Genomic DNA, 17,718 nt, shown 5'->3' with positions numbered 1-17,718 from the left:
TACTGAAATAGTTGTCACTAGTGATTCATTGACCTCACATTTCATTAGTTTGTTTCACAGAATACTAACTAGATCTATAGGTGATTCTGCTAAAAAACTGTTTTGTAGTCAGATAAATGTGGGGTATTTCACAATGTATAATAGTATATTAAAGGCTCCGAGAAATCCAATAATGAATATAACATATTGATTAACTTTGAAAAGAGAATGCAGCCATGTGAGTTAGTATTTCTGGGTGGTTCTTAGAAAATATGTAAAGCAGTAGGTCATTAATATGTTGTATTGTTAGGGGTCTAAGAAAGCAACTCCTGTGATACTGACTAAATCTATTTGAAGATTCAATTTTTTTCTCTATAATTAGAACTCATTTTGTTACAGTTAGATTTGAAAAATTTATCACTTAAGGTGCTTTGGGAGCAACCTGATAGAGCACTGGTTGAATGAGTATGGTCTATTCACATTGTGTGATACTATAGCTCATGAAGAATGAGGATGTACTGTTATGGAGGATGCTGAACTGATAACAACAACAACAAAAAAAGCAAGATGTGAGTTTGTATTATACACTTCTTTTCTCTAATGGGAACATAAGTATGTATTTGTATTTTTTAGTATTTGTGTCAATACACTAGGGAGATAGTAGGAAACTAAAATGTTGCCATAAAGGGTTCATGAGAGTAGGGATTGAGACAAGAGTGGGAGCAAAGCTTTATTGTACACTATTTTCAGTTTTGAGCCATGAAAACATTAGCTATTAAGTAAAAATAGGATAATTTCTTACATTGTTTTATGCTGTGGGTTGGCATACTAACTACTCCACAAAAAGATATATGGATGACTGTTAGTATGTTCTAATGTATATTATCTACCTAATTTTTCATGTTATCCAAGTTATCCCATAAATACTAAGGTTGTTAATACATACCTCTTAGTAAAATCACATGCTATTTGTCTAACTAAATTATATAGTGAATGCACGAGTCCCTTGGAAATGTTGAGTTTGTATGTTACTGATGTCCTGATCCTCCTCACTTTCAACACTTTCCTATCCAGGGGTTTGTTTAGATTAGTGACATATAAAGGGAAGGCAGGATGTGGGAAGAGACTGGGGTGGTGTTGTTACAAATGTGGTCCCTCAGTATAAGGAAATAGTTGCTTGGTTATTCTCAGACTTTTTTCAGCCTAGAGTTTTCCTTTGTGGTCTTTGTACTTCTTTTTGATCATGAATGTACCCATATTATTACATTGGCTGAAATTACTATGGCCCATTTTTACGGGGCACCATTCACGTAGTTGTCCTGTTTTTGCACCAAGGGTACCACTGGAGTTGAGTTCATGGGAATGGTTGTACCCCTGAGTAGTACTGTGGGAAGACATCATTGAAATCATACATTCTTTATGATGTTATGTAGGTACCATGTGTAATGTCCATCACTTCAAAGATGTTAGAAATAAGCCCTAGATATAGTTTCTATTTAGCCAATTTTTAGAAGCCAATATTTGGGGGAAATATTAGATGATTTCCCCCCACTTCTTGAAAATATTTTTGTGTTTAAGTTTGAATATAAACCTCAGTTAAATTCAAATTACAGCCTCTTGGGGAAACTTTTTTTTTGAGATCAGGTCTTGCTGTATTACCCAGATTGGTCTAGAACTACTGATTCTCCTGCCTCAGACTCCTGAATAGTTGGGATTATGATTGTGGTTCACTGTGTCCTGCATTTACAGCTTCTTTGATGAAATAGTTAACCCTATCACACTCCTCTTCTCATTCCATACTGGGCGGGAGGAATGTCATATTTTTCATATTGATGCAGAACTTAATCTAGGATTTATGGTTTTGTTCTTTGCTGCAGTATAAGACAGTGGAGAACAGGTAACTAACTTTTTAGAGAAAGCCAGCTCTGAGCCATCTATTTTATTAGGTATCTCAGTTAGACAATTATCATCCCTACGTTACAAATGTGAATGCACCAACAGAGGCATTTTCTGAAAATTTCCAGGCCTTGAACTTACCGTCCCCTGGCCTTCCATTTTGTAGACTAATCAAAGATCCCTATTTGTCAGTATCAAATATTTAACCATATTAGATAATTTTACTAGTATGATACTAGAAAGCTCTGTTTGCCTCAGTTAATTTGAAGCTTACTATAGGTGTTTCTCTCTATATTTAAAAGTGTTTAATACTGTAAATTTTGTGAATTAAGTTGCTAATATTACATTTAATAGCTGAGTGAAAATTTCCTGTCTTGCCTCCAGATTCCCTCAGGACTGGTGATAAAACTCTTTTGGGTCATTGCTTAATTCTCAGGAAAAAATAATACTTGTTCAGTGAATGAATGTTAGGATGGTATCATAGACTCATTAATTGTTTAATCAACTAAAAATAAGTTAAAGGTTTAATTTTAATTTTAATCATTGAGAAAAATATCTTACTTTACTTGATACAACTGCTTGTAGAAGAAAATCTTCATTGCCTTCATTCCATTGAGTTGGGAATATTGAGTAAATAGTGAATTTGCAATTTGGATCGATTCCAAATAAGTTTTCTTTTATTTATTTTTTTGGTGCTGTGCTGAGGGTTGAACCCAGAGCCTCAAGCATGTTATGCAAGCATTCTACCAGTGAGCTATATCCCTAGTCCCCAGTGTAAGAGTATTTAACTTTTTTTTTTTTGGGGGGGGGGCGTACTCAGAATTGAACCCAGGGGTACTTTACCACTGAGATATATCCCAGCCCTTTTCTATATTTTATTTTGAACAAGGTCTCATTAAGTTGCTTAGGGCCTTGTTCAGTTGCTGAAACTGGCCTCAAACTTGTGATCCTTCTGCCTTAGTCTCCCAAGACCTTGGGATTATGTTCCAGCTAATATATATATAAATTTTTTAAACCAAGATTTTAGGCAAGTGAGTGTTGAGTACCAGTAAAATGAAAATTTTATGAAATATATTTATAAGTTTTTAGATACATTTAATTAGGTTGTTGGAAAACTATTTCTGTATAAATCCTTATATAATTTTTGCTTTATGTGAAGCAGTGACTACTTATTTTTCTTTTAGTTATACATGGCAGTAGAATCCATTTAACAATGACTTTTAAAAATTCGTTTATTTATTTATTTATTTATGGTGCTGAGGATGGAATTTAGTGTCCCATATGTGCTAGACAAGCATCCCATCACTGAGCCACAACCTTAGCCCTAGCAGTGACTTTTAATGTACATAATTATAATGACAAAAAGAGGAATTTGAAATCCCAGATCAGTTATCAGCTACTATATTGAAATTGTGCTATAGTATAATTTCGAATTATTATATAATGGAACTTTCTTTTTTCTCATGCGTTTAAGTCATGTGATTTTAGGTTTGTGGGCCCTTATTCTTCTTGGAGTCTGCTCCCTAATTTCCCTGTCCATGTGTGTTTGTACAGGTGCTAGAACTAGCCAAATGCACTGTTTAATAGGCTCTGTTCAATAATATTGAGTACTTATTTTTGTGCTGTGGATAATAGTTCCCAAATGACCTTATAACTTGTCCACAAGGAGCTTCCTTATCCATTTTTACACTGCCATTAGCAGCGTCCTCAGGATAAATTTCTGTTATGAGTTTTTGTTTCCGGGCAAATTGGTCTTTCTTTTATTAGCAAAGCAATAATGGATTCATTCAAACTAAAAATTGGCCTTCATTTGGTCTTTCATTTTATTTTGTTAAGTCATTTTTGGTTAGTAATGGGAGAGTCAATAACCACACAAACCCAGACCCTTATTTTCAAAGCAGGGTAAAATCCGGAGGTAGCACAACTTAGATGTAAAAGCCCATGTTGGGTTTCAGAGACACCTGAGTTCCTTACCTCCACTCTGCCACCAGGTGGCCTTGCGCTGCTGACATCTTTAACCTCACTTTTCTCATCTGTACAATGAGAATTATTTTACTTAATCTCTTTAGATTTTTTCCAGTGATTAGGGAAAATAATGTGTATCAAATGCTGTATGTCTCTCTTGGAACTTGATATTAATAATCATCCTGTGCTCTTACATTCTAAAGGACATTAAGCAACATTCTAAAGGAATTAGTTTACAGATTGAGGAAATACGGAATAGAAAGTCCCGACTATTTTTAAACCTTGGTGTTGGAATATTCTTTGGAAAGCTGTGAGCATGAATTAGAAATTGGTTTATTGCTTTAAGCATTTCTTTCTTTTTTCTTTCTTTTTTTTTTTTTTTTGTGGTACTAGGAATTGAACCCAGGGCTTTGCTCATACTAGGCAAAGTATTCTACCACTGAACTTACTCTGCCTTTAAGCATCAGATGTTAAAGAATATCATTACAATTTGATAAATAGTTTAGAAGCCTAAAGCATAATACAGTTATTTTCCTTTAAAATATTTAAAATGTGATGTCTTTCCTTTTGAAAATACAACGTACTATAACTAACTTTAAGCTGTTTTAAACAATTTATCTGTTTTAACTATTTTTCTCTTCATTGAATGTATCTGCTATAGATTTGTTACAGATAAGTCAAACTATATAGTTATTAAGCGAGGATGGAGGAAGGGTTATCTATTAGCTCCCCTACATACCCTCTGGACACAATATTTACTTCCTCAGACTGCCTTCTGAGTCTAGGCTTTCTGATATCTGAGATTGCTAGAGAGCTTAATTCTGTTGATGAGATCTTACTGGACCTTTTTAAATACCGTTGAGCCTTCAAAATTAGTGTACAGGGTATTGCAGGACAGAAGAGCTTAGCAGAGTGCTTGGCAGAGTAGGCATAAGATAGTTCCTTGTTGTTCTGTTGATCATGATAAATTATACTTTGGAAAAGGTTCATAGTTTCATCTTATTTGTGAGTCGCATATTTTATATCATTGGTTTAATTTTTTTTTATACTGGAGATTAAATCTAGGTGCACTTAACACTGAGTCACATCCCCAACCTTTTTTAATTTTTTTTTTTTTTTTTTTGAGAAAGGGTCTAAATTGCTTAGGGCCTTACCAAGTTGATGAGGCAGGCCTTGAACTTGGGATCCTCCTGACAGCCTGCTGAGTCTCTGGGATTATAGGTGTGCACCACTATTCCTGGTCATTGGTTCAATTTTTATATGTTAACTTGTTTCACTACCATCTGCTAATGGCACTGACTTAGCAATAAATTGCTTTAAAAGCTTATGTAATGAATATTGGATGTATTAGCCTTAAGGGATTATTTTATATGCCAGTGCTTTTCTATTATGATTGTGAACTTCAAATAGGTGTTATTTGAGATTGTATTTTGTTGGCGGTGAGTTTCAGGTGATTAGAGATGGCTGCTTCTCTCCACATCTACAGTAAATAGAATAATCTGAGTAGAGGAGTAAATTTGTTCATTGAGAAAATTTTTATAAAAAATAATAACATTTTCAGCTTTATGTAAGTAGTCCTAGGAATTGAACCCAGGGCTACTTTGCTACTGAGTTACATCCCAGTCCTTTTTTGTTTTTTGAATTTATTTTTTTACTTGTAAATGGACACAATACTTTTATTTTAGTTATTTATTTTTATGTGGTGCTGAGGATGGACCCTAGTGCCTCACACATGGTAAGCATGCTACCACTGAGCCATAGCCACAGCCCATCCCCAGTCCTTTTTTAGTTTTTAGTTTGAACTAGGGTCTTGCTAAATTGCTAAGGCCTCTAACTTGTGATCCTTCTGCCTTAGCCTCCCAAGTTGCTGGGATTACAGGTATGTGCCATTGCATCTGGCTCCTTTAAGAGGTTTTCAAGTGTAATTAGTATGTTTGAGCTTTTGATGACTGTGGGAGAAGTTTTCAATGGAACCTAGTATTAGGACGGTGTATGTATTTCTCACTTCCTCTGTTCACTCCTGATCATGGATGTCAACATCTGATTCTCAGTCTTTTGTAGATTTGCCAGGCTAAGGCCTGTTACTATCTTGGGTTATTTAAGAGTGCTTGTGAGTGATCTACCTTATTTACCATCACATCCTTTCAGTTTGTTGATTTTTCTCACCTCTTAGGACATTTTCATTCTGTACTGTCATGGTCTTATCTCCTGGGAGTGCCTCTCTATCCCTGTTCCTAAATTTAGATATCCAGGTCTCACTACACTCTACTTTTCCCCTTCATCCCTCTTTCTCTACTATTACCATAATCCTGTTTCTTAGAACCTATTTAGGTAGGACTGTGCCCTTATTTTTCCTGTCTGCTGCCTCCACTTTCTTTCTTGTCTAGCTCAGAATCCATAGTTCTTATCTTCTGTCTTTTTTTTGTTATTTGAGGTCAGTAATTATTGTGCTTATCTGTATTCAACATTTTACTAAGTCCCTAATCCTTAATAATTAGGTTTATGAGGGAGGATTGCTCAAAACAGCTGAAAAAATTAAGTCATACATAGTGTCATAGATTGACTCTGTGAATTCATGTTTTTATCTGGCCACAACACAAACATGGTTACTCCTGTGTTTTTCTAATCTCCTATTTTCTACATTCAATGTTTCTGCTCTCTTCAGGCTGCTTCCCTTTACTCCTCAATCCTGGTAAATATTTCACCTACTTCAGTATTTTGCCTGCTTTAGCATCAGGAGAAACTCTTTCCTGGATACCTCAGCGTATCTTCAACAGAACTTATCAAACCTTTTCTTCCTTTTGCATTTCCTTCCTTGGTGAATAAAACCACTACTCACTTGGTTGCTCAGTGGTTGAAATGTGAGCAGCATCCTTGGTTTTTTTTCTCTCCCTTCATCCAAACTCGAAATCCAGTATATTCAGCATCCTAACCATGTTGAGTCAGTCTGCCTCTCTTCAAGTCCTTTGACCATATAGGTTAGGCCTAATTTTCTTGTTCTTTTTCCTGAAATACTGCAGTAACTTTCTCCTTGGCCTCCAGCTTCCACACATAATTACCTACAGCGTTGCCTTGCAGAAACACAGTGCTGCGTGTCATTCCCCTGTCTGCAGTCCATTGCTCTCAGGATGAGCCTGCACTGTCTCCCTTCTCCACCTCTTTCTGTTGTACTGCTTTTCCCTCCTGTTCTACATTGCAATTATACCCAACTTATTTTACTAGTTATTTGAACATACTGGACTTTTTCTCATTTCTGGAATACTGTGTCCTTGGCACTTGATAAATATTGTTGGATGACAGAGTAAATAAGAGAATAAATGTAAGTGTCTTGTAGAAGGCTAGTTTAAAAAAAATCTCTGAAACATATAAATATATCTCAACACACAAATATGCAAATGATTCAAGTAGTTATAAATTGCACTTAAATGTTTTGTCTAATTGAAGAATTGGCTGATAATGCAAAAACAACATGGATATTTAAAATAATGCATATTATAATTTTAGTAACACAGTTGTATAAATTAACTAGGAAAACATTTGTATTGAATAAGCCTGTGACTTTGGCGCTAACTGTGTACTGTGGCATTCACCTTGTAATCACCTGGTGTCGGGGGTGGGGGGCTGGGGGGTGGGGGGTGGGATTGGTGCTAAATCTTTATATTCAGGTTTTGATTATATTTCACAGCTGTATATTCTTCTCTCCATGTTGCTGGGAGTTACACATGAAAGGCAAGTGACAGTAGTGTCCTGTCTGTGATTGAATTGGTGTTTTTTTTTTGTTTGTTTGTTTTGTTTTTCCTTTCTCGATACCGAAGATTTGAAGACACAGTTCTTCAAATTAGGGCAAATAAAAGTTATACTTGGCAAGGTATGGTGATGTGTGCCTCTAATTCCATCAACTTGGAAGGCTGACGCAGGAAGATCCCAAGTTTGAGGCTAGCCTCAGAAACTTTGCAAGACGCTTAGTAATTCAGTAGTACCTGATCCCAAATCAACGAAGGAAGGAAGGAAAGAATGAAGGAAGGAAGACTGGAACTGTAGCTCAGTTGTAAAGCACCTAGGTTTAGTTCCCAGTAAATGCGTCCCCCCTAACCCCCAAAGAAGCTATATGTGACTTGCCTTGATCATTCAAGTATTTCTAGCGTGGAATATTGTGTTTTGCTTTTATCATCACATACAGGTATCACTAAGCATCTGTTATATACAGACAGAATTGCTAAAATCTTGCATATGAAACTTCTAAATGAGTTGGGAAATGAAAGTGAATAGTATAGAATAAATTATTTCATTTAAATATAAAATATAAACCTAATATGAGCAGTAAAAATGAAAAAAATAGTAGAATGGTACTAATATCTGGTTTTAATAAAATGCTTATTTTTTTGCCTGGAACTTTTCTAAACTTGTTGTGTTCAATATCTTATTGATTTTATAGGCAATCAGTTGCAAGTATTGTTACTCTCTACAGATAGTAAACAATCTAGATACACTGAGGTTAAGTGGTCTACCTAGCTAGTGAATGCAAGAGCCAGGATTTGAATTTAGTCATTCTGGTTCTAGAACATAATATTTTATCTGCAGCCAAAATAAACTGGTCGACAAATTGAACTAGATATGCATAACTATAATTTTTTAGTATGTAGTCTTAATTTTAGGCTAATATAAGTTTTTTTAAAAACACAGACTTTAATCTTGCATGAAAACCTTTTGATATTAACTCTGAAAAATATTAATTTAAAAGTGTTAAACCATGCAGGTAGGGTCTTCTCAATTTGTTGCATTTATAATTTCTTTTTTTTCCTAATATAATTTGTGGAGATATTTCCTGGGTTATAATTAGAAACTATTCTTTAAATACATATATTATTGTAATCACTTAAATTTATGCAGTGCTGTATTTTTAAACATGATGTTTTGATTTGAATCTGAAATGTCCACCAAAGGCCATGTGTAATGGTTTGGCCAGCCTGGGGTGCTGTTGGGAGGCTTAGTTGGAGGAAATGGGTCACTGAAGGTGTGCCCTTGAAGGAGAAATGGTATACTGGCTCCTTCCCATCCCTGCCTCCTCCTCCTCGGTACCCCAAGGTGAGAGCTCCCAATGGTGATCTTCTTCCTCACCACAGGTCCACAGTGACTGAATATCTTGAACCAAAATAAACTTTTCCACATTGTAAGGTGTTTTTTTGTTTTTGATGGTTCTGGTGATTGAACCCAGAGGTCCTCAACCACAAGGCTACATCCCCAGCTTTTATTTTAAATTTTGAGAAAGGATCTTGCTAAATTGCCAGGTCAGACTCAGTACTTGTGATCTTCCTGCCTATTGTCCCAAGTAGCTGGGATTACAGGTGTGTGCCACCTTACCTGGCCTTTTTTTTTTTTTTTTAATCTCAGTTAGATTTTGTCACAGTGATTTTGCTTTTTGGAATTTTACTTCATTTCTTTGTAGAAAAAGCCACCAGCTTTTAAAGTTGTCATTGATTTTCTGAGTGCAATAGCTGTTCTACATTAACTTTATATCTTCCAAAGGTTTTATGAAGTTCCTCATTTATAATCTTCTCTCCTATTATTTATCCTTGTCAATTTATCCTGTTAAAATTACTTTGGTATCATGTTAGTAAGTATTGTGAGGGGAAGAGAAACTCATACCCAAATCTTTGATGTTGAACTTGATGACCTCTAATGGTTTTATTTTTAAACTTGCCTGACTTCTTTAAGCATCAATTTGTGTATTATTGTTAGGCAATATCACTCATTACATAAAAATAATACCTGTTGCTTGAGAACAAATATGGAGAATATTGGGAAAGTTTTGGATTATCCCAACTTGGGAAAATGTTAAATAAAATACCTGGCCAAGTATTTTTCTGTTGTGTTCAGGAGGCATACATGAATTAATGTAAAGTACTTTGCCACTTTGTAATGTGAAAGTTTTAGGGAATAAATAAGGCCAGAAGACTTATTTTGTAATGTTTTTAAAAATTGCATTTAAAAATGGATTTCCAACCTGCTTTTATTATGTTTAAAGTGTTTTATTAAAACTGCAGTACAAGTATTTTATAGAGTAAAATTATTCATATGACGTCATTGAGATTGCTGTACATAGAGAACAGGTATTTTCAGTAAAACTCTTATATGCAGGTTTAAGATATATTTCAGCCTGCATAGTTAAGCTTTCATAAAAAAGATGCATGAAGGCTTTAGTTAATGTTTGCCTATGTGCATGTTCATACTGGCATTTGGGTAAGAACCTGGTAGTTTTAAGTTTTTCCTCAGGAAAATAAGTGCTGGAAATTGATAGTATCTTCTACTTGTTTCTAAATTGTTGATTCTCAATGGGTGTGTATGGACAGGGACAGGGGGACATTTGCCCCTTAAGGGACATTTTTGGTAATATCTGGAGACAGTTTTGTTTATCATAATGGGATATGTGTGTGTGTGTTACTGTCCTCTAGTGAATAGAGACCAGATATGGTGCCCAACATCCTACAAGGTATCCTTCAGTTGTACAGCCCCTACAACCAAGAAGTGCCTAGTTCAAAATGTCAGTAGTGTTGAGATCTGAGAACTCTTGTTCTGAGGGATTAGAATCAAGAATCATAGAGCAAAAAGAGCAAAAGTTTTAAAATAAAGAACACAATGAATAAGTTTTTAAAGTTAGACACTCTTCACTGGCTTGAACGCCTTAGAGGAAGTGAGAGAGCTCATTTCTTTTTTTTTTTTTTTTTTAGAGAGAGAGAGAGAGAGAATTTTAATATTTATTTTTTAGTTTTCGGCAGACACAACATCTTTGTTTGTATGTGGTGCTGAGGATCCAACCCGGGCCGCACGCATGCCAGGCGAGCGCGCTACCGCTTGAGCCACATCCCCAGCCCAGAAAGCTCATTTCTACTGAAAGCCTGAATTTATTTATATATGAGTTTACAATATTAAACCGTATTTTGACTTTGGTAATGGCATATTTAAACCAATTTCAATTTGTTCTTTCCAGATTATTTTGTAATTTCTTAGATAAAATTTTCTAACAAATTGTAGCCCAAGGTGAGACCTACACCTTTATAGTAAACTGGTATGAGTACTCTTAAGTTAATAAGCATTTTCTCAATGGAAATGTAAATCGAACTGTGTCATCTGTCTCTAGTATTTAAGTATGAAGTCTTTATTATTACTACATTATCATCATCTTCATCATTGTAGTACTGGGGATTGAACCCAGGGCCTGTCTACATTTGCTATTCAAACACTCTACCACTGAGCTACACCTCAGCCTCTGAAATATTATTCTTAAGAAAAATAGAGGGACTGGGGGTTTAGCTCAGAGGTAGAATGTTTCAATACCATGTATTTGGTCCTGGGTTAAGTACCCAGCACCAAAACAAATAAGCAAACAAGCAACAACAACAACAACAACTAAAACAGATACTTTGCAAAGTATACTTGTTACTGGGGCATTTTTGTTAAGGCAGACATTTTTTGCCTTATGTAAACTATTTGTGGACTAGATTTTTCAACTATTTAATGCACATCAAATTATAGCTGTATTTTGAAAAGTGGTTCAAAACAAAATTATTTAAGTGCTGTGGGCATGTGAAACAACTTTTAGAAATTGCTGTAAATCTTCTTCATTGTAACATATTGATTATTCAGTGTTACATATAAAAAACTAATGTTAAAAATATAGCTTGGGCTGGGGATGTAGCTCAAGCGGTAGTGCGCTCGCCTGGCATGCGAGTGGCGCTGGGTTCGATCCTCAGCACATAATAAAAATAAAGATGTTGTGTCCACCGAAAACTAAAAAATAAATATTAAAAAATTCTCTCTTTCTCTTTCTCTGTCTCTCTCTCAAAAAATATATTATATATATATATATATATAATCTACTGTATCCTGAATTCCATTTGTAGATAATTGAAACATTTAATAGTACTTTGCCTTTGTGATGATTAAGTTTTTTCTGGATGAAATTAAATGTCCACATTTGTTACCTCAGCTGCCGCAGAGCTTTTTGAAACTTAGAATTTCTTGGCTTGGAGTAGGTGTTCACCCTATACACAGCATGAGAGAAAAAAATTTCATTTTCCTAATAGCCACTAGGTGGTGGTCTTACATGGTGGAGTCTAAATTTTAGTGGTGGTGAAAGCTGAAATGGTTGCCCAAATTAAGCAATGTGAACTCAACAGTGATATTTAACTATGTAAGGGATATTTAACTATGTGGGCTGGCAGTGTTCCTCACTGAAACATAGATTGTAAAATGAGGCAGGTTTCCATTTATTTTACGAGGGTATTTCTTTTCTTGACTGCTTCAAATTTATCTGTGGAAATCAAATTAAGATAATATCTTCATGTTTATTATATTTATGCTGGCTTACTGTCCTATGTTAACATTTATGGTAATAATTTTAATTTTATTATGTGTTACTGATGGCTAGTGGATTTAAAATATTTAAAAATAATTTAGTGAATATTTTTGTGATTGAATAATTAATGTTTTACTTATAAGTCTCCCAAAAAGACATGTGAATAAATAAAATTTTATTCGAGCAAATAAGATTTTGTGTAATTTAATTTAGGACAGAGTATTTGACCTTTTGGAACATCATGGGCTTTGAAGTCAGAGAACCTGGGTTTGAATAATAACCCTTTATGTTACAGTGTTAGTCAGCTTTTCATTGCTATGACCAAAATCCCTGAAAAGAGCAACTAAGAGGAAGAAAGATTTATTTTGGCTTCTGATTTCAAAGGATTCAGGACATGATCTGTTGGCTCCAAGGCAAAACATGGTGGAAGGTTGTTGACATGTCACAGAATTTAAGAATGTGTCAGGTATGAGTAGTAGAGCAAGAGAATTTATTATGAAGAAAAAGTAGTACACACTTGAAAGTGGGGTGTGAGCCATCTTGGTGAGTTGACTCCTCTTGGTCTGGATTTTTAACATCTGCAGGGGGACAGTAGCAAGGGGCCTGAACTGGAGCTGGTGTCAGGGCTGGGGTATGGAGTTCCACAAGGTGTTCTTGTGCTTTTTTTTTGCCCCCACCTCTTCTAATCATGCTCTTCCTATCTTGCAGGTCTCATTAGCATCTTTAGTCACCTGCCTCTTGCTATTATAATGAAAGTAAAGTCATTTCTTGGTCACCAGAGTCTTTAATGTGTGTATTCCTAGATGTCTGTGGCCGTCTTGAGTTTTGATAAAACTGGGCAAGGATGCAGGTGTAAGGATATGGGCTGGATTTCTCAGGAGTTGCTTGTTCTTTATTCCAGTGGTTTATGAATTTCTTTTTTTGAAACTCAGTGTTCTCTCTGTATGCCTAAATTCTGATCTTGGTACACAGTGGGTTTAGAATTCAAGCCCAGTCTCCCTCAGAATGTGGTTTTTCCTCTAATTCCAACTACATTTAATGAAATTTAATAAAATTATATTTCTAACTATAGGGTTAAGACTGGGGGTGTGTGGGATTAGATAAGATTATTTCTGTAGGAAATAAATGTCCTTTATTTGCTTTGTTAAGATACAGAATTTGATGGTACAGAGGAGCAAATCTGTGTGAGCAAATCCAAACAGCATATTTTTAGTTTAATTTACATTGAAAAAAAATTTTTTTTTTTGGTACGGGGCATTAAATACAGAGGTGCTTTACCACTGTGTTGTACCACCCCCCCAGTCTTAACCCTATGATTAGAAATATAATTTTATTAAATTTCATTAAATATAGTTGGAATTAGAGGAAAAACCACGTTCTGAGGGAGACTGGCCTTGAATCCTAAACCCACTGTGTAATAGCTCTGGGACCTTGCGTAAGTTGTTTAACCTCTCTGACCTTTAGTCAAAATTGAGTATAAAATGAAATATTTGAAGGTTTAACCTGTATGACAGAACATATATGATGGTATTTGGCATAGTGTTTAAACTTGATAGATATTCAATAAATGTATTGTTTTCCAGAAACCCAGTATAACAAAGACCAGTGGATTTTGTTTTTGTTGTAACAATTTACAGTGTGTTCATTTAAAATACTTTCAGATTCCACATTGCAGCTAATTTAAGAAATGAATACTAGTTGAATTTGTAGAATCAAAAAGGAATATCTACAATTACTGAAAAGAATAGTGAAACATGCCTTCTTTTTCTATTTGTGTTGGTGTGAACCTGGATTTTCAAAATTCTTCAGCCAAATCATGAATCACATCAGATTGACTGTAGAAGTAGAGATGAGAATCCAGCTCTTTTCTTTTAAATCAGATTTATTTATTTATTTTTTTTGGAGCTGGTGTGAACCCCAGGAGTACTTAACCACTGAGCCATATACCCATCCTTTTTTATTTGTTATTTTTGTGCAGGGTCTTGCTAAGTTGCTTAGGGTCCCTAAGTTGTTGAAGCTGGCTTTGAACTTATGATCCTCCTGTTTTAGCCTCCCAAGTCACTGGAGTTACAGACTTATGCTATCACATCTGTTTAAATCAGATTTTTAACGAGATTTGTAAAACTATAAAACAAAGTCACTCTCACTAAATTGTTTTATTTTTGAAATTAGTTATTTTTTTTGTTAAAAATATTATATATTACCAGGCAATGTTTTTATTATCTTTAAAATGATTCTAAATAAATATTTCAAAGTTTTATCAGTGTTATTTCTATATGATAAATATAGACCCAACTCATCAAAAAAAAAGTCCTTTGAGGTCTTCAGTAATTTTTGAGTAGAGAGATATCCTGAGACCAAAAGTTAGAGGGGTGCTACTCATTTCCTCTTTCATTTCCAGCCATTATCCATATGAATATTTAATTTTTGGTTGAAATGATACTGTAAACCATATGATTTGTTAATATTATTATTAGTAGTAACCTATTAGGCAGTAAAAATTGAGAACTACTGAAAAAGGCAGAATTCTAAATTTTGGGGTCTTTTCTGAAATTAAGTGACAAGGGTAGATTAAGCCTATCATATTGTTGAAAATCTGTTTTCTCCCCCCACCAACACACACACACACACACACACACACCCATACACATATATCCTTAGAGTATGCCCATAGACTGATATTATATAAAGATTTCCCTTAAAAACTGATTGCTGCTTTCATCTTTCAGTATTTCCAAGTGGCCTATTACTTTACAAATCTGTTATGCTGTGACCCACGTAAGTTGTAGTTATTAGCTTGGAAGATTAGGCAACTTGGGAGACAGTGATTGGCTGTACCATAAAAGTAACTTAGAAGAATTCATCTCAGCAAAGCACAGTGACCTAAATCAGATAGGTACTCACTGTCCCTGGACTTCAGGGGACTACTGCATTATATTATCAAAAGAAAGGCGTTTCCTGTGTTACTATGGAGAGGTTTCGTCTGAAAGAGAAGTTACCTGTATGTACTACCTTGCTAAGGTCTTATATTTTATTTACAAGCAAACTTGAATTTTTCAAAGTTTAATAGTGAAGCTTGGAGAAATGTCAGACTTGATTAGCACTGGCTTAGAATAGTATCATCCTTTGTGCCCTTGGCCGTGGAATTCATCTGCTGAAGAGTAAATCCTGTGTAAAGTTAGAAATGTTTGTAGCATCTTTATTCTTCTGTAAGATTAGTTTTTGCCATAGTTAAAATTACTTGAATGAAGCTTTAAAAATTGCTTGGCTAAGATATTAGAAAAGAAATCACTTCATCTTAGTGGTTAAGTATGTTTTGAAGCTGAAATTTTGATAGCTGTGAAATTACTTGATTCATAGTCATGATAATCATAATTTATGGGAGATGTTAGTTTTGGGTGATAGCCATATGTCTTATATAATAGAAAATTTAGTTTGTGGTAGGGATCTCTGATGACTGTTCTAATAATGATTTTGTAAACCTCAGGGTGTCAAAGAGGGTATTATACTAGATTAATGCAATATTTTAAAATAGTCTATTAACATTCTTTTTTTCCTTAATTCTTTGGCTTTAGTATGCTAAGTCTTATTTTTTTTTTTTTTTGTAATTTAACCAACAAAAAGTATAGAGTTTATACAAAGTATAAAAATTATGGAATTTTTTTTCAGGCAAGATAAATGACTATAAGGAATTAAATTGTAAAATGTGTCATTTAGTTATTTGGGAATTGAATTTTGTTTCATCATATGTTGATGTTGAATTTAAAAAAAAATTATAAGCTGATTTATTAAATATTAAAATATTGAGTGCCTGTTTATATTTGAGCTTTAATTGTGTCCACAAGGAATTTTTGAGTGGATACAATATAAGTTTTTTGCAGTCTTGTCCTTTGAAACATATTGTTTAACGCATATTTATTAAAAGACTAATGGCAGACAAATACTGCTTGAGTCTGGAAATGTAGTGGTGACCATGACAGGCAAGGTTCCTTCTTTCTTGTAACTTATTGTGTGGGCCTGGGAGACAGTTAAGAAAGTTGTTTCATAAATTTGTAATTATAAGTTAATAAAGAAAAATGCTATATGTTCTTGGCATATATTATAATGACCTTGTTCTGTAGTGTAATTGATTAATAACTCATATAACTGGCACTCTAGAGACCTGGATTTTAATTTTAATTCTTTCACTGAAAGTGTGATCTTATTCAAGTCATTTAGACTTTGTGTATATCTTTCATTTTTCTAGATTAAAAAAAAGAAAAAAAATTGAACTGGAAAAAATAAAGCCCATTTTATATCTATGAGTCTATGAGATCTTGTTTATTCATTAAGAATAGCAAAGATAACTCATTATCTCTAGATTTTTTTATGGAGAGTCACTTCTTAGTTGTAAATTAAGTGCTAAGCTGGACATTTGATTATATGACAGTTTTTCATTCACTGAGGTATCTGTAGTATGTGGAGTAATAAATTTTGTTGAATGAATGGTTGAGATCTTTAGTTCCTATGCCTTAAGGAAGTAAGACTTCTTTCACTGTTAAGGATTCCTGGGGAACAGAGGTATTATCAAGGGGAAGCACAGATAAACAAAAGACCATATTACTGAGAGATTTCCTCACTTCCTCTCCTGTTGGGTTTCAGCAGGAAGATTGTAGTAGAACCTTAAGGATACCCAGCTAATGGTAACCCCAAGCTGATAGAAGATGGGGGACCTTGGCAAAACATTTCAGAATGATCTTGGCAGAACTTCTTTTTCTGAAAAAAACATTTTCTGATTCTATGCAGAATGTTTGCTTTTCTTTACATTTTAATTATTAAAAAAAGTTAAGAGGGAATTATAAAGTAACCATCTTTGGAAAGAGATCATTTTTGCCAATGAATATATACATACTTGATAACCCTTATGAGATTCCTGTGTGTATCTTGGTGTGTGTCTACTGATTAACACTTGGAGTGTCTGCATCTCCTCATGGAAGTAGTGTGACAAGTATTTGTTTTATAATTTCAGGTAGAAAACTGAGGAGGTCTCTAATTGTCTGTGACTCTTGTATTCTGTAACAGTCTCTAGACTGCATGGATCCTCTTTGTTATTGGAGGCTATTACTGCTTTTTGCTTTTTTTCCCCCTGTCCTTTGAAACTTTCTTCAAATTCAAATTGTCTAATTGAAATTCAAATTTCAATACAAAGCCATGGCACTAGAAAAACTGAAATATCTGAGGGCTGGGATTGTGGCTCAGCGGTGTGCTGGCCTAGCACAGGTGGGACCCGGGTTCAATCCTCAGCACTACATAAAAATAAAGGCATTGTGTTGTGTCCATCTACACCTAAAAAATAAATATAAAAAAAGTCATAAAAAGCTTCATTAAAAAAAAAAAGAAAAACTCAAAGAATATCTGAAAGAATAAAAAGATACCTGAAGTATGTTAATATGCAGGATTGACTCACTTTAATACTAAAGAAATTATTTATCCTTGGTTTCAAAATTTTATTTATAAAATGATTGAGTAGCTTGTGTTCTGGG

General features: G+C 34.4%; 1 protein-coding gene across 7 annotated transcripts in view; it reads left to right on the top strand.

Moving 5' to 3' along the window:
• The window catches only part of Slc4a7 (solute carrier family 4 member 7), a 100,024-nt gene that overhangs the window by 6,495 nt on the left and 75,811 nt on the right, over nt 1-17,718 (top strand). For 3 of the 7 annotated variants that reach the window (XM_026406045.2, XM_077796247.1, XM_077796245.1), the window contains exon 1: nt 15,127-15,197. The exons of the other annotated variants lie outside the window; for them this stretch is intronic. In XM_026406045.2, coding sequence (XP_026261830.2) covers nt 15,165-15,197 — 33 coding nt within the window. In that variant the 5' untranslated portion in view covers nt 15,127-15,164. Of the gene's footprint in view, nt 1-15,126; nt 15,198-17,718 lie in introns of those variants that run through there. 7 annotated transcript variants of the gene reach the window in all.

The sequence above is a fragment of the Urocitellus parryii genome, chromosome 3 (assembly GCF_045843805.1).
Source record: "Urocitellus parryii isolate mUroPar1 chromosome 3, mUroPar1.hap1, whole genome shotgun sequence".
NCBI lineage: Eukaryota > Metazoa > Chordata > Mammalia > Rodentia > Sciuridae > Urocitellus > Urocitellus parryii.
This window is presented reverse-complemented; position numbering and strand designations above follow the sequence as displayed.